The sequence below is a fragment of the Fonticula alba genome, assembly GCF_000388065.1.
Source record: "Fonticula alba strain ATCC 38817 unplaced genomic scaffold supercont2.7, whole genome shotgun sequence".
NCBI lineage: Eukaryota > Rotosphaerida > Fonticulaceae > Fonticula > Fonticula alba.
Genome location: NW_009242977.1, coordinates 633,982 through 647,219, shown reverse-complemented (window position 1 = coordinate 647,219; position 13,238 = coordinate 633,982). Strand labels below are relative to the sequence as shown.

At 68.2% G+C, this 13,238-nt stretch overlaps 1 protein-coding gene across 1 annotated transcript; it reads left to right on the top strand.

Annotated features, from left to right (window-relative positions):
* The first annotated feature begins 1,249 nt into the window (after positions 1-1,249).
* Positions 1,250-8,921, top strand: H696_04341 (hypothetical protein). The gene is made up of 6 exons (XM_009498217.1): positions 1,250-1,396; positions 1,549-1,674; positions 1,792-1,879; positions 2,012-7,336; positions 7,536-8,324; positions 8,498-8,921. The coding sequence occupies exons 1-6, from the start codon at positions 1,323-1,325 to the stop codon at positions 8,729-8,731; spliced, it is 6,636 nt and encodes a 2,211-aa protein (XP_009496492.1). The 5' UTR covers positions 1,250-1,322; the 3' UTR covers positions 8,732-8,921.
* The last annotated feature ends 4,317 nt before the right edge of the window (positions 8,922-13,238 follow it).

The following is a 13,238-nucleotide window of genomic DNA, read 5'->3' as shown; positions in this document are numbered from 1 at the left end:
CCCCCCCCCCCCCCCCCCCCCCCCCCGGCCGCGGTGCGTTCGCAACAGGCAAGGTATTTTCACACACCCGCGTCGAACAGCAGCAGGCACCCGGCAGGAGAGGGAGGAAGAAAGATCGGCTGCCACCCTGCCGGCCTGGCAGGCATAAAGAAAAGCCCGGTTTAGGGCCAGATGCCCCCCCCCCCCCCGCCGGCCCCCGCCCCGCTGCCGCCTGGTGCGCGCGCTCCGGGAGGAGAAGAGCCGGGCGGACGAGCCCCGCCGGGGGGGACAACAAGAAACTGACAACCGAAAGGCCTGGAGGGCTCAGAAACACCCCTCCGCAAATATGGGCCCGTATAAAAAAGGGAGGGATACTTGGCCGGTTGGGAGCCCACGGCGTTCAGGACGATCAGCGAGTCACACCCCCACAAAACACCATTCACCACTGAACCTAAACACCGCCGCGACCTGCGTGATCCAATCATGCCGGTGATGGCGCCCGCGAAGGCCGCGCGCCGCCGCAAGCAGGCAAGCAAGCAAGCAACGGTCCCTGGGCTGGACCTCCCGCCGGCCGGCGCCCACGCCCATATCCGGCGGGAGCTGCCGGCGCACTGCCAACCCACTGCCTGCGTCCGTTGAGCCCCGCCAGAGTGTCCTCCTGTTTTCGCCGCACGGGCGCGCGCGCACGCGCGCGGGGCCGGGAGAACGCCCTCCCCCCGCTGGGCCGCCTGGCCCGCGCCCCCACGCATACCCACGCACGCATGCCCGCAAAGGAGCTGGGCCGAAAGAGACAGAGAGAGACACGGAGACAGGCCCCCGCAAACGCGCGCGCGCGCGCGCGGGCATTGCGCCAGAGGCGGGCGCTTTTTCCCGGTCATTCGCCGGGCGCCGGCCGCGCGCGCGCGCGCATTATTCCCCCCAGAGTGGGGGGCCTGTGCCCTGTGCAGCATGCCTCTTTGCTTTCCGCTTCCTCCGTCGCCCACGCGCGTTGGTGCTAGCCTCTATCCGCGCGCCCTCCCCCCCCCCCACCCCCTGTCCAATCGAAGAGGCACCCTTGCACCTCTGCCCGTTGGTGAAGCTGCCAGATCAACTCGCAGGAAAGGCCCCTCTCCTCCTCCTCCTCCCCCCCCCCCGACCTTCCTCCCTCCTTTCTTTGCCTCGATCCCCCTTCCCCGCCCCCTCCCCCTCTCTTCCCCGCCCCCTCCACCCCGGCCGCATTTCGGCAGGTTGCCCCGTGGCTTTCGCGCCCACTCGGCCCTCCTCCCCCCCCCCCTCCCCCCCGTCTTTCATCTTCAACCACCCGCTGGCCCCTGCAGCCCGCGTGAGGTCCCCCGTCGTCCACCATGGCTGAGAATATTGCCCGTCAGAAGCAGTATGACTACCATCAGGTGTCGAGCAATGTCATCGAGACCAAGCGGTGCGCACGGCTCCCAGTCTCCCCCCTCCTCCCTCTGCTTCGTTCCTCTTCCTTCCCCTAGCTGGTTGCTCGCTGGTTACTCGTGCCCGCCCGGCCCTCTCTGCCTCTCCCCGGCCGAGTCTAACCCCCCCCCACCAACTGTCGCCCCGCAGGACCCACTTTGTCGACGAGCCCAAGGGCACGCCGGAGTCCCTGGCCGGTCGTATCACCAAGGACTCCTTTGGCACTCGCATTGCCCGGGACACCTTCGACGAGAAGGTGATCTCCGAGAAGCGCCGGTATGTTGTGCTCCCATCCCTGGCCCATGTCGCCCCCACTCACATGTCGCTGACTCTCTGCTCTCCCCCCTCCCCTGCCTCGACCTGCCCTTTCCTCTCCCCCTCTTCCTGCAATAGACTGCATAAGGAGGAGCAGGAGCATCGCCAGAAGCGAGCCAAGCGCTCGGGCAATGTCTCCTTCCTGGACACCTTCAACGAGCTCGAGGTGCGTCCCCCCCCCCCTCTTCCCCCGGGATTCCCTGTCCCCCATGCTCCCCACACCCTGCGCTCTCGGCCTCGGCCCCCCCCCTTCCCCCCCTGACCATGTGTCCCCCCCCCCCTCCCACCACATGCACAGAGTGGTGCCTACGTTCCGCGGACGACGCAGACGCGCGAGGCCTTCGAGCATATGCTCACCTTCGTGCAGCAGTTCCTGGATGGCATGCCGCAGGACATTGTTCGCGGGGCCACCGACGAGATCCTGTCCATCCTGAAGGACGACAAGCTGCGCGACCACGACCGCAAGACCCAAGTGGAGGCCCTGCTCGGGACCGGGGCCACCCTCTCCACCGATCGGTTCTCCCAGCTGCTGAACCTCGGCCGCGCCATCACCGACTTCGGGTCCGACACCGGGAATGTGGTGTCCGCCACCACGGCCGACGTCGGAGTGTCGGTGCTCTTTGACGCCGATGACGACGAGGCGGCCGCCAATGCCGAGGCCGCCTCCGGCCAGAGCGCCCTCTCCTACGAGGCGCTGGATGATGACCACCTCGACCAGGACGAGGGCGACGAGCTGGCCATGGACCAGCAAATCCGCGCGTCGGATTTGATCCCCAGCGGTGAAGGCGGCCCCGGCGCCGGGACCGCCTCGGTGATGGCGGCCCCGGCCGGCGCCGGCGCCGGCTCCAGCCAGGCCCGGCTGCAGCCTCATCAGGTCGGTGCCCAGTGGCTGCAGGCCCAATTGCAGCCCTTCTTCCCGGATGAGCAGACCCGCTTCAACAGCGCCAACGAGATTCTGGACATCCTGGAGGAGGCCACCTCCCTGCGTGACAGCGAGTCCGGCCTGGTGGACTTCTTCGGCCCCAATGAGAAGGTCTTCCCGCTGATTCGGCTGCTGACGCGCAACCGCAATGTCGTCCTGTATTGCACGCGCTTCCACCAGGCCCAAAACCCGGCCGATCGCCAGGCCCTGGAGGCACGCATGCGCCAGGACCCCTCGCTGCAGCCGATCCTGGCCCAGCTCCTGGACCCGAGCCTGCGGGCCAGCGACGCCCCGGCGGCCGGCGGCTCTGGCGGAGCTCCGCGGCCGGCGGCCGGCGGCTCCCAGGCGGCCGACGCCGGGCCGGACTCGCAGTTCACCGGCCCGGATGGCCGCCCACTGACGGTCATCCCCCGGAGCAACATCGACCTGGAGTCGCTGGCCTTCACCCAGGGCGGGCATTTGATGTCCAACACCAAGGTCACCCTGCCGGAGGGGACCACCCGGACGCCGCATCGTGGCTACGAGGAGGTCCTGGTGCCGTACAGCCAGCCGGCCCCCCTGGCCGCCGGCGAGGAGCTGGTGCCGATCAGCAGCCTGCCAGCCTGGGCCAAGGATGCCTTCCCCTCGGCCACCAGCCTGAATCGCGTGCAGAGCCGGGTCTTCCCCTGTGCCTTCCAGAGTGACGAGAATATGTTGATCTGTGCGCCGACCGGTGCCGGTAAGACCAATGTGGCCATGCTGACTGCCCTGCGGGCCATCAGCCACTTCCGCGAGGCCGATGGGTCCCTGCGTCTGGGGGACTTCAAGATTGTCTACATCGCCCCGATGAAGGCCCTGGTGCAGGAGATGGTCGGGAACTTCCGCTCGCGCTTGGCCTACCTCGGGGTCAATGTGGCCGAGTTGACCGGTGACGCGCAGCTGACCAAGGCCCAAATTGCCGAGACCCAAATCATCGTCACCACGCCGGAAAAGTGGGACATCATCACTCGCAAGGCCAACGACCGGTCATACACCAACCTGGTGAGCCTGATCATCATCGATGAGGTGCACCTGCTGCATGATGATCGTGGCCCGGTGCTGGAGTCGGTCATTTCGCGTACCATTCGCCATATCGAGCAAACCCGCGAGCCGGTGCGCCTGGTGGCCCTGTCGGCCACGCTGCCGAATTACCGCGACGTGGCGGCCTTCATGCGCGTGGACCCGGCCCGTGGGCTGTACTACTTCGATTCGTCCTTCCGGCCGTGTCCCCTGCAGATGAGCTTCATCGGCATCACGGAGAAGCGGGCCCTCCGGCGCTTCCAGGTGTCCAATGACATCACCTACGAGAAGACATTGGACTTCTGCCGGAAGCAGCAGCAGGTCATTGTCTTTGTCCACTCGCGTAATGACACGGCCAAGACCGCCAAGATGGTGGCCGACCTGGCCCTCGAGCGGGAGACCCTCGGGCACTTTGTGGCCGAGGATGCCGGCTCGCGGGAGATCCTGCGCACCGAGGCGCGCAATGCCACCAGCCCGGACCTGCAGGCCCTCCTGCCCTTGGGTTTTGGCATCCATCATGCCGGTCTGACGCGCGAGGACCGGACCCTGGTGGAGGATCTCTTTGCCGGGGGCCACATCCGGGTGTTGGTTTCCACGGCCACCCTGGCCTGGGGTGTTAACCTGCCGGCGCACGCGGTCATCATCAAGGGCACCCAGGTGTACAACCCGGAGAAGGGAGCCTGGGTGGAACTCTCCCCGCAGGATGTCATGCAGATGGTCGGTCGTGCCGGCCGGCCGCAGTATGACACCTTCGGCGAGGGCATCCTCATCACCACGCACAATGAGCTGCAGTATTATCTGTCGCTGCTGAATCAGCAGCTGCCCATCGAGTCGCAGTTCATTTCCCGCCTGACGGACAACCTGAATGCCGAGATTGTCCTGGGGACCGTGACCAACCGGGCGGATGCCGTCCGGTGGCTGGAGTACACGTACCTGCATGTGCGCATGCTCCATTCGCCGGGCACATACCAAGTCCCGGCCGAGGAGTTGGCCCGCGATCCGACCCTGCTGCAGCGCCGGACCGACCTGATCCACGCGGCGGCCAGTGCCCTGGACCGGCACCAGCTGGTCCGGTATGATCGCCAGTCCGGGCGCCTGCAGGCCACCGAGCTGGGCCGCATTGCCTCGCATTACTACATCACCCACGGGACGATGGTGGCCTTCAGCAATCACCTGCGCCCGACCATGACCGAGATCGAGCTGCTCCGGGTGTTTTCCCTGGCCGAGGAGTTCAAGTACATTTCCGTCCGGTCGGAGGAGAAGCTCGAATTGCAGAAGCTCCTGGAGAATGTGCCGATCCCGGTGCGCGAGTCGGTGGACGAGCCCTCGGCCAAGGTGAATGTCCTGCTGCAGTCGTACATTTCGCGCCTGCGGCTGGATGGCTTTGCCCTGCTGTCGGACATGGTGTACATCACGCAGTCGGCCGGGCGTCTGGCCCGAGCCATGCACGAGATTTGCCTCGAGCGCCGGTGGGCCTCCATGACCGAGAAGACGCTGGACTTCTGCAAGATCGTGGACAAGCGGTGCTGGCTGTCGATGTCCCCGCTGCGGCAATTCCCCCACCTGCCGGCGGCCACGGTGGCCAGCCTCGAAACCAAGGGGCTGTCCTTTGACCGGCTGGCGGATTTGAGCTACATCGAGCTGGGAGAGCTGGTCCGGCAGTCGTACCTCGGCAAGACCCTGTACCAGGCCATCCACCAAGTGCCGAAGTTGCTGCTGGCCATCGATGTCCTGCCGCTGTCGCGGTCGCTGCTGCGCATGTCGCTGACCATCACCCCGGACTTCGAGTTCACGGAGCGTGTCCATGGCGCGGCCGAAACCTTCCTGGTCCTGGTGCAGGATGTCGACCAGGAGACCATCCTCTATCATGACACCTTCGTGCTGAAGGCCCGCTACAGCCAGGAGGACCACTATATGGACTTCACGGTGCCGGTGTTCGAGCCCTTGGCGCCGAATTACTTTGTCAAGATCATCTCCGAGCGTTGGCTCACGGCCCCGACCACGCGTCCGGTGTCCCTGAAGAACATGATCCTGCCGGAGCAGTTCCCCCCGCACACGGAGCTGCATGACTTGCAGCCGCAGCTGGTGTCGGCCCTCGGCCGGCCGGAGTTTGTGCGCATCTACCAGGGTGCCATCAAGTACTTCAATCCGGTGCAGACCCAGTGCTTCCCGGTGCTCTTCAATTCCAATGAGAATGCCCTGGTGTGTGCGCGCACCGGGTCCGGGAAGACCCTGTGTGCGGAGCTGGCCATGCTGCGACTTTGGCAGCAGCAGGCCCCCGGCGCTCGGAGCCGCGTGGTCTACATGACCCCCCGGGCCGAGGCGCTGGAGGAGCTGGCCACCGAGTGGCGCGGCAAGTTTGCCGAGCTCAACAAGCATGTGGTCGTGCTGACCGGCGAGTCGTCGGCCGATTTGAAGCTCCTGGAAGTGGGGGACATCGTGCTGACGGTGCCGAGCCATTGGGATGTCCTGTCCCGCCGGTGGATGCGCCGGCGCAATGTCCAGTCGGTGGATCTCTTCATCGCCGATGAGCTGCACCTGCTGGGCAGCGATTCCCTGGGGCCCACCATTGAGGTGGTCCTGTCGCGGTTGAATTTGATCCGGTCGCGTACCGAGCACCCGGTGCGCCTGGTGGGCTTGTCCTATCCTTTGGCCAATGCGCGCGATGTGGCGGCCTGGCTGCATGTGAAGCCCTTTGCCGTGTTCAACTTCCACCCGAGCGTGCGGCCGGTGCCGCTGGAGATCAGCATCCAGGGGTTCGGCATCAGCCATCACCAGTCGCTGATGTTGGCCATGGCGAAGCCCACCTTCCGGGCCATCGCCGCGCAGGGCGGCAAGCCGGCCATCGTCTTCACGGCCTCCCGGCGCCAGGCCCGGCTGACGGCCCTGGAGTTGCAGGGCCTGGCCGAGGCGGCCGGCGATCGAACCGCCTTCCTGCATGTGCCGCCGGCCGAGATCGAGCGCTTCCTGCCGGTCTTCGCTGGGGATGCCACTCTGCAGGAGTTGCTGCCCTGTGGCATTGCCTACTACCATGAGGCCATGTCGTCGCTGGAGCGTCGGACCGTGGAGACCCTCTTCGCGGCCGGGGCCATCCAGGTGGTGGTGGCCACGGCGGCCACCTGCTGGGGCATGCCCCGGGGGATGGTCTCCTCGTTGGTGGTTCTCCACGGGACCCAGGCCTTCGATGGTCGGGAGCATCGGTATGTGACGTATCCCCTGGCGGACATTCATCAGATGCTGGGCCGGGCCTGTCGGCCGCTGGAGGACGATGCGGCCTATGCGCTGGTCTTGTGCCCGGCCGCCTCGCGGGACTACCTGAAGAAGTTCCTCTTCGAGGCGCTGCCGGTGGAGAGCCACCTGCCGCACCGGCTGCACGACCACATCAATGCCGAAGTGTGTGCCGATGTGATTGGCTGCTTCCAGGATGCGCTGGACTACTTCACCTGGACGTACTTCTTCCAGCGCCTGACGCGCAACCCCAACTACTACAGTCTGGAGGGGGTGGACAGTGACCATATCAACGAGTACCTGTCCAAGCTGGCGGAGGATACCCTGGTGGACCTGAGCGAGTCCAAGTGCATTGAGATTGAGGAGGACTCGGTTGCTCCGCTGAATTTGGGCCGCATTGCGGCCTTCTACAACATCCAGTACACCACGATCGAGGTACGGTTGTCTCTTGGGTTTGCTCCTGCCCATCTCTCTGTCCTCTCTCTCTCTCTCTCTATTCTCTCTATTCTCTCTATTCTCTCTGCTCTCTCTGCTCTCTCTGTCCTCTCTGTCCTCTCCGCCCCCACTCCATTCACCCACCCGTGGCACATTGCTCCGCATGGTATACTGACACCCCCCTGTGCGGCACACATAGTACTTTGCGCGGTCGCTCACGGCGCGCATCCGCCAGCGTGGCCTGCTCAGCATCCTGTCGGCGGCCAGCGAGTTCTCCGACCTGCCGATGCGCCATCGGGAGGATCTGTTGCTGGAGCGCCTGCATGATCGCGTGAAGCTCAAGCTGCCGGCCGACCGGGCCTTCAACGACCCGCATACCAAGGCCTTCCTGCTGCTGCAGGCGCATTTCTCGCGGTTCGCCCTGCCGGCCGACCTGGAGGCCGACCGGAAGCTGGTCGTTGGCCGGGCGCTGGTCCTGCTCCGGGCCTGCATCGATGTCATTTCCTCCAATAGCTGGCTGACGCCGGCCCTGGCGGCCATGGACATCTCCCAGATGCTGGTCCAGGCCCAGTGGGACACGGAGCCGATGCTGCGCCAGGTCCCGCACTTTGGGCCGGATCTGCTGGCCAAGGCCCAGTCCCTCGGGGTGGCCACCGTGCACGACATCCAGGGCCTGGAGGACGAGGACCGGGATCAGCTGCTGGCCGGTCTGACCAACCGCCAGCTGGAGGAGGTGGCTGCCTACTGCAACCGGTACCCGGATGTGGACATCTCCTACGAGGTGGCCACGCCGGCCGAGGAGATCACCACCAGCGACGAGGTGGAGGTCAGCATCCAGCTTGTGCGCGACCCGGACGAGGAGCTGGCCGAGGACGAGGAGCCGGAGGAGGTGGGCGATGTCATTGCCCCGTACTATCCCCACCCGAAGGACGAGTCCTGGTGGGTGGTTATCGGCGATCTGGCTTCGAACACGCTGTTTGAGATTAAGGTGCGCGCGTGTGCGAGATGCGGGGCTCTTTCTGTCTCTGCTGCTGTTCCCGCGAGCCATGTCTCTTCTAACCATTCTCTTTCTCTTTCTTCTTCCCTTTCTTCTTCCCTTTCTTCTTTCTTTTGTTTCGCCCTCTCTCCCTCCTCCCGCCCTGCCCCCCCGCGCGCGCGCAGCGTGTGACTCTCCAGAAGTCGCTTGACCTGTCCTTGAGCTTTGTCCCCCCGACCGCCGGGAAGCACACCTACAACATCTACCTCATCAGCGACTCGTACCTGGGCTGCGATGGCCAGGGGTCGATTGACCTGGTGGTGGCGCAGGGCGAGGAGGAAGATGAGGACGAGGAGATGCGCGATGCCGGCGACGACGAGGGGGCTGACATGCAGCAGCTCCCGGACCGCGGCAACTAAAGCAAGAGACAGGCCCAGCCCCTTCCCTTTCCCTCTTCTGCCCCTCTCTTTCTGCTGGCCCTTTGCTTGTGCGAGCGAGCCAGAGAGAGAAAGAGGAGGGGGGGCACGAGGGAATATCTGCTCCTTTCCTCCCTGCCTGCGTGTCCTTTCTCTTCATCCCCCCCCCCCCAATACATCCTCTTTTGTGCTGCTTTTTCCGTCCGCATCCGGGCTTGGCCATGCTGCGTTGGGGCACCCGCAGCAGGCCGGCGTCTGATTTGTCGGATCGTCCTGCTTCCAGTACCGCATTCTCCCATAGCAGATTGGGCGTCCCTGCCAGGGCACGGTGGGCGGGCGGGCGGGCGGGCAGGCGGGGTCGTGTTCGTGGGGGCGCGCAGGGGGGGCCTGGGGGTTCGCCAGGGAGTGGTGAAACGGTTGCCGACCGATGGTGGTTGTGTGGACGAGCCACTGCCGCCGGGGTGGTCTGATGTTGTCGGGCCTGGCGCCGGAGCCGGGGGAGGAAGGCCGGCGGGAGCAGTGGGGTCCGGGTAAAATTGGCGCGGCACACGCGCCGGGCGCGCGAACCTGCCCGCGGCACCCCGACCGTGTTTCAATCGGTCCCGACTCTTTGGGCGCCCGGCCGCCCCAGCACCCTGGCGAGAGGGGGGGGGGGGGCAGCCGCACATGCAGGCGAAGGATGGTGACATGAAGGTCCCGACCGACCGACCGGCCGGCCGATGGCCGGGCAACCGACGTAGGCTTGCTAAGCAATGGGCACTGCGGGGGGGGGGGAGTGGCGAGGGGACGGCACGGTGCGCAGGTGGGCCGGTCCGTTCTTTTCCGGGGGGACACGAGGGGCAAGGACACGTCCCCGGGCCTCCCCCTCCCTGGCCTGGGGCAGGCCCCGCGGTGCATGCCCGATTCCGTCAGCATGGTGCCATAACTGGTGACGGCCTGGACCCCGTCCCGTGCGTTCGGCGCGCGATCCGTGGTGCGGCTCTTTTCTTGTGGCGCCCACAGGGAGGAAGAGCATGTCGTAGAGGGGGGGGGGGGACTGGAGCCACCCCCGGGCGGCCCTCCGCTGCGCCGTGCGGCGAACGCCAGACGCGCGCGCGGCAGCACAGTTGTGCGCGCCTCCGGCGGCCGGCCCCAGACGGGGAGGGGGGGGGGAGGCCGAGGCCGGCAAACACACCGGGTCGGGCGAGGGCATCATGCCATCCTCATCTGCCAACGGACAGGATTTCCATTTCGCCGCCCGATGTCATGGGGGGGGGAGGGCCCTCGAGACCGGCGGCGGAGGGCGCATGCGGGCGGCCCGTGTTGCACGAGGGGCGGCAGGGGGGGGGGGGGCGTGTCTCTCGTGTGGCCTGGCCGCGACTCGCGACCGTGGCCGCGGCTCAGCGCCGACGCGCGGCAATTAAAAACCCAGGGCGCGCGCTGACGGTCCCGGGCGCGGGCTCCTCGAAGGAGGCCCTGGCCTCCCGGCGGCTGGGCAGCCGCCGCGGCGGTTTTCCCTTGCCGCTTGATGTGCGTCAGCCGGGGAGCGTGGGCCCGGCCAGCAACGGAGGCGCTCGTAAGACGGAGTGCGCACTGGGTGCTGGTAGGGGGGCGGGGGGGGGGGGGGGGAATGGTCGCCCCGTGGAGGGGTGGCTTTCACCCCGGGGTCGGGCCATTGACATGGCTTTTGTGCCGCGAGTGGGGGCCTCCGTGCATCGCCGGATCGCCCACCACGCGGCAGGCGGGCCGTCCGTCGCCCGCCCAGCTTCTTGGCCTGCCCTTCTCTCGCCCCCTCTTCCGGCGGGGCTGCTCCCGGCGGCGGGGTGCCCCTAGCCACGCGCGCGCGCGCGCGCGCGCGAGCGTCCATGGCCCCACCCGGGGGCCCAGGGCGCCGAGGGACGTGCACCGCTGGGTCAGAGGGCCGGACGTGTGCTCGCGGCCGTTTGGTGAGGGCGTGGTGGCGGTTTTGCCCCATGTGCAGGGCCCCGCCGCCTGGTGGGAGTCAGCCGGCTCCTTTACGGACGGCCCCTGGGGGGGCGTGGGGGAGGGAGCGCCCGTGGGTGGCTGGCGGCGGCGCGCCGGCTTCACGACCAGCGCTCCCGGCCCTGCGCGCCCGCTGCCTGCTGCTCGTCGGCCTGCCGCCCGGGGGAGGGCCGGAACAGGTGTTAGCGCGGGCTGCCTTGCTTCGGGGTGTCCAAGGCGGCCCTCGGCTACGGCTCGGTCGCAGGTCCCTGTCCGCCCGGGTCTCCCCGAGCATGTATATGAGGTGGGGGGGGGGGGGGCGGGCGCAGAGCAGCTTGGGACACCCGGACGCCTGGCTGTCGTCGCGTACCGGCCGTCGCCGCCGGCACTCAGCGGACCCCGGTGAGCGACATATCCGATCGGCGGACGCCCGGTGCCATCCCTTCGGGGGGGGTCGACGAGCGGGCGCCCGAATCTGCCATTCGCTGGGGGCGGGGCGGGACATTGCGCGCTTGGCCCACATGTGACGAGCTCCGGCACGCCCTCTCGCGGCATGCGCCGGGTGCATGTCTGTGTGTGCGTGCATGTGTGTGTGTGTGTCCGTGTGTCCGTGTGTCCGTGTGTCCGTGTGTCCGTGGCCTGTCCAGACCGAAGCTCCCTCCCAAGGGGGGGGGGAAGTGGCACGCGCGTCGAACCCCCACGTCTTCGGGGAGCGCAGCCACCGGCCCCCGAAGACGCGGGGGGGGAGGGAACCCGAGCGCCGGGGGCGAGGAAATATGTTCGAGGCGGGGCGCAACGCGTCGGCCCCGGGCCCCGAAGCGAGCGGGCCCGGTGCGCCTCCGGCACATCGGCCCATGCCGCTCCCCCGAAACCCGAGGCCTGGCGCCCCTGCCCTGCCCCCAGGGGCGCTATTCGGGGGAACGCGGTGCGCCGGTGGACCGGCCGCGGCGCGCGGCACCGCTGCGCCACCGCCACAGCCGCCGGCTGTCGTGCTTGTCAGTCCCCCCCCCCCGCCCCCGGGCTATGCTCGTGTGTGGGCGTCGTTCGCCAGCCCGCCTCCCCCCCCCCCCCCGCCGGCCTGCCGATCTTTCGGGTGAGATGCCCACCAATGATGAGCCCGTCTTGTGTTGGGAGAGAGCCGCGGCCGGGGCCAAGGGGAGAGGGCAACGCTGGCGAAAAATCGCACAATAATACCCCCCCCCCGCCGCCCCCGTTCGGCCCAATGTGACCCCGGCCCGTTGATGGAGAAGAACACGACGCCGCTCACGCACCGCGTTCCCTCGCCCCCCTGGGGGCCCGGAGGGGAAGAACGCCGGCTGGGGGGGGGGGTGCCCCCACCCCGTTTGTGGCCGGTTACAGGCTCGCAACGTTGCAGGACCGAGACGCGGGGCATGTGGGGGGAAGGGGCGGGAGAAATTCCAGCGGGCCGGCTGTTTTTCGGCCCCCCCCCCCCCCGGCACGCAGGCGCCCGGCGCTCGCCTGAGGACGCGCCCCAAAAGCCGGGCGGGGGTACATGCGTGTGCGCACACACACACACAATCGAGGCCATCCCTGGTGGGCATGCGCGTCCGGTGTCCTTCTCCCCCGCCCCTCTCTCTCTCTCTCCCCCACTCGTCGAGTGGGGACAAAGGCGTGGCAGCGTGCCGTTTGGTGGGCGGGCAATGAGGCTTGACGAGGCAGAGAGAGGTGGGGCACACATGAAACCCGGGGGTGCTGGGGTGGGCGCGTCCACGGCCACCGGCGGCGAGATAAGCCGGCCAAATTCTGCGGTAAGCCACCTCCCGCCGCCTGCCCCAGGGGGGGGGGCCGGGGGGGGGAGGATAGGGGCGCTCAGGCCACCAGCTGCATGCGGCATTGCGGCGTCTGGCCGAGCGCGCAAGGGCGCGGGCGGAGGTGCGCAGTCGCAAGCTCGTGCGGCGCGCCAGGCGGCGCCAGGCCCGTCTGCCGTGGCCGGCCCGCCCTCCTGGCCTCGGGGGCTCCGGGGCCGAAGAGATACACCCGCCATTGGCATCGAATCTGGGATCGATATGTGTCAGACGTTCTCCGCTTGGCGCGGGGACTGGGCGCGCGCCTCGGCGCTCGGACGCGCCCGCCTGTATGGCGGGACACCACACACGGGCGCGGGGGGGGCGGGGGGCCTTTGGCGAGAGGCAGGGTGCTGGGGCACGGCGGGCGGGGGGGGGGTGCCCCCCGGTGCGTAGGGTCCCGGGGGGCGGGCCGGGGCGGGCCGGGGCGGGGCGGGCCGTCAGCATGGCCGTGGGCCGGGGGCGTCGTGCGTGCGCCCGGCTGACCTCCCCGGGTAGCCGTGCGAGGCGCGCATGCGAAGCACATACCCACCAATTCTCGATTTCCCGGGCCAGCGAGGGGAGCGGTGCCAGATGTTTGCGCGGACACCGCCACTGGCGGAGGATCCCCCTCGCCCCCCCCCGCCCCCGTTCAGCAGCAAGGGGGCCAGTGCGCCCGAGTGGCGAGCTCCCAGTTGGCCCCCATCCTCTGCTCGGCTCGGCCTCCCGTTGCTCTCCCCAGGCTTGGTCGGCGCCCCGACGTGCGGGGAGCACCCCCGCCCCCC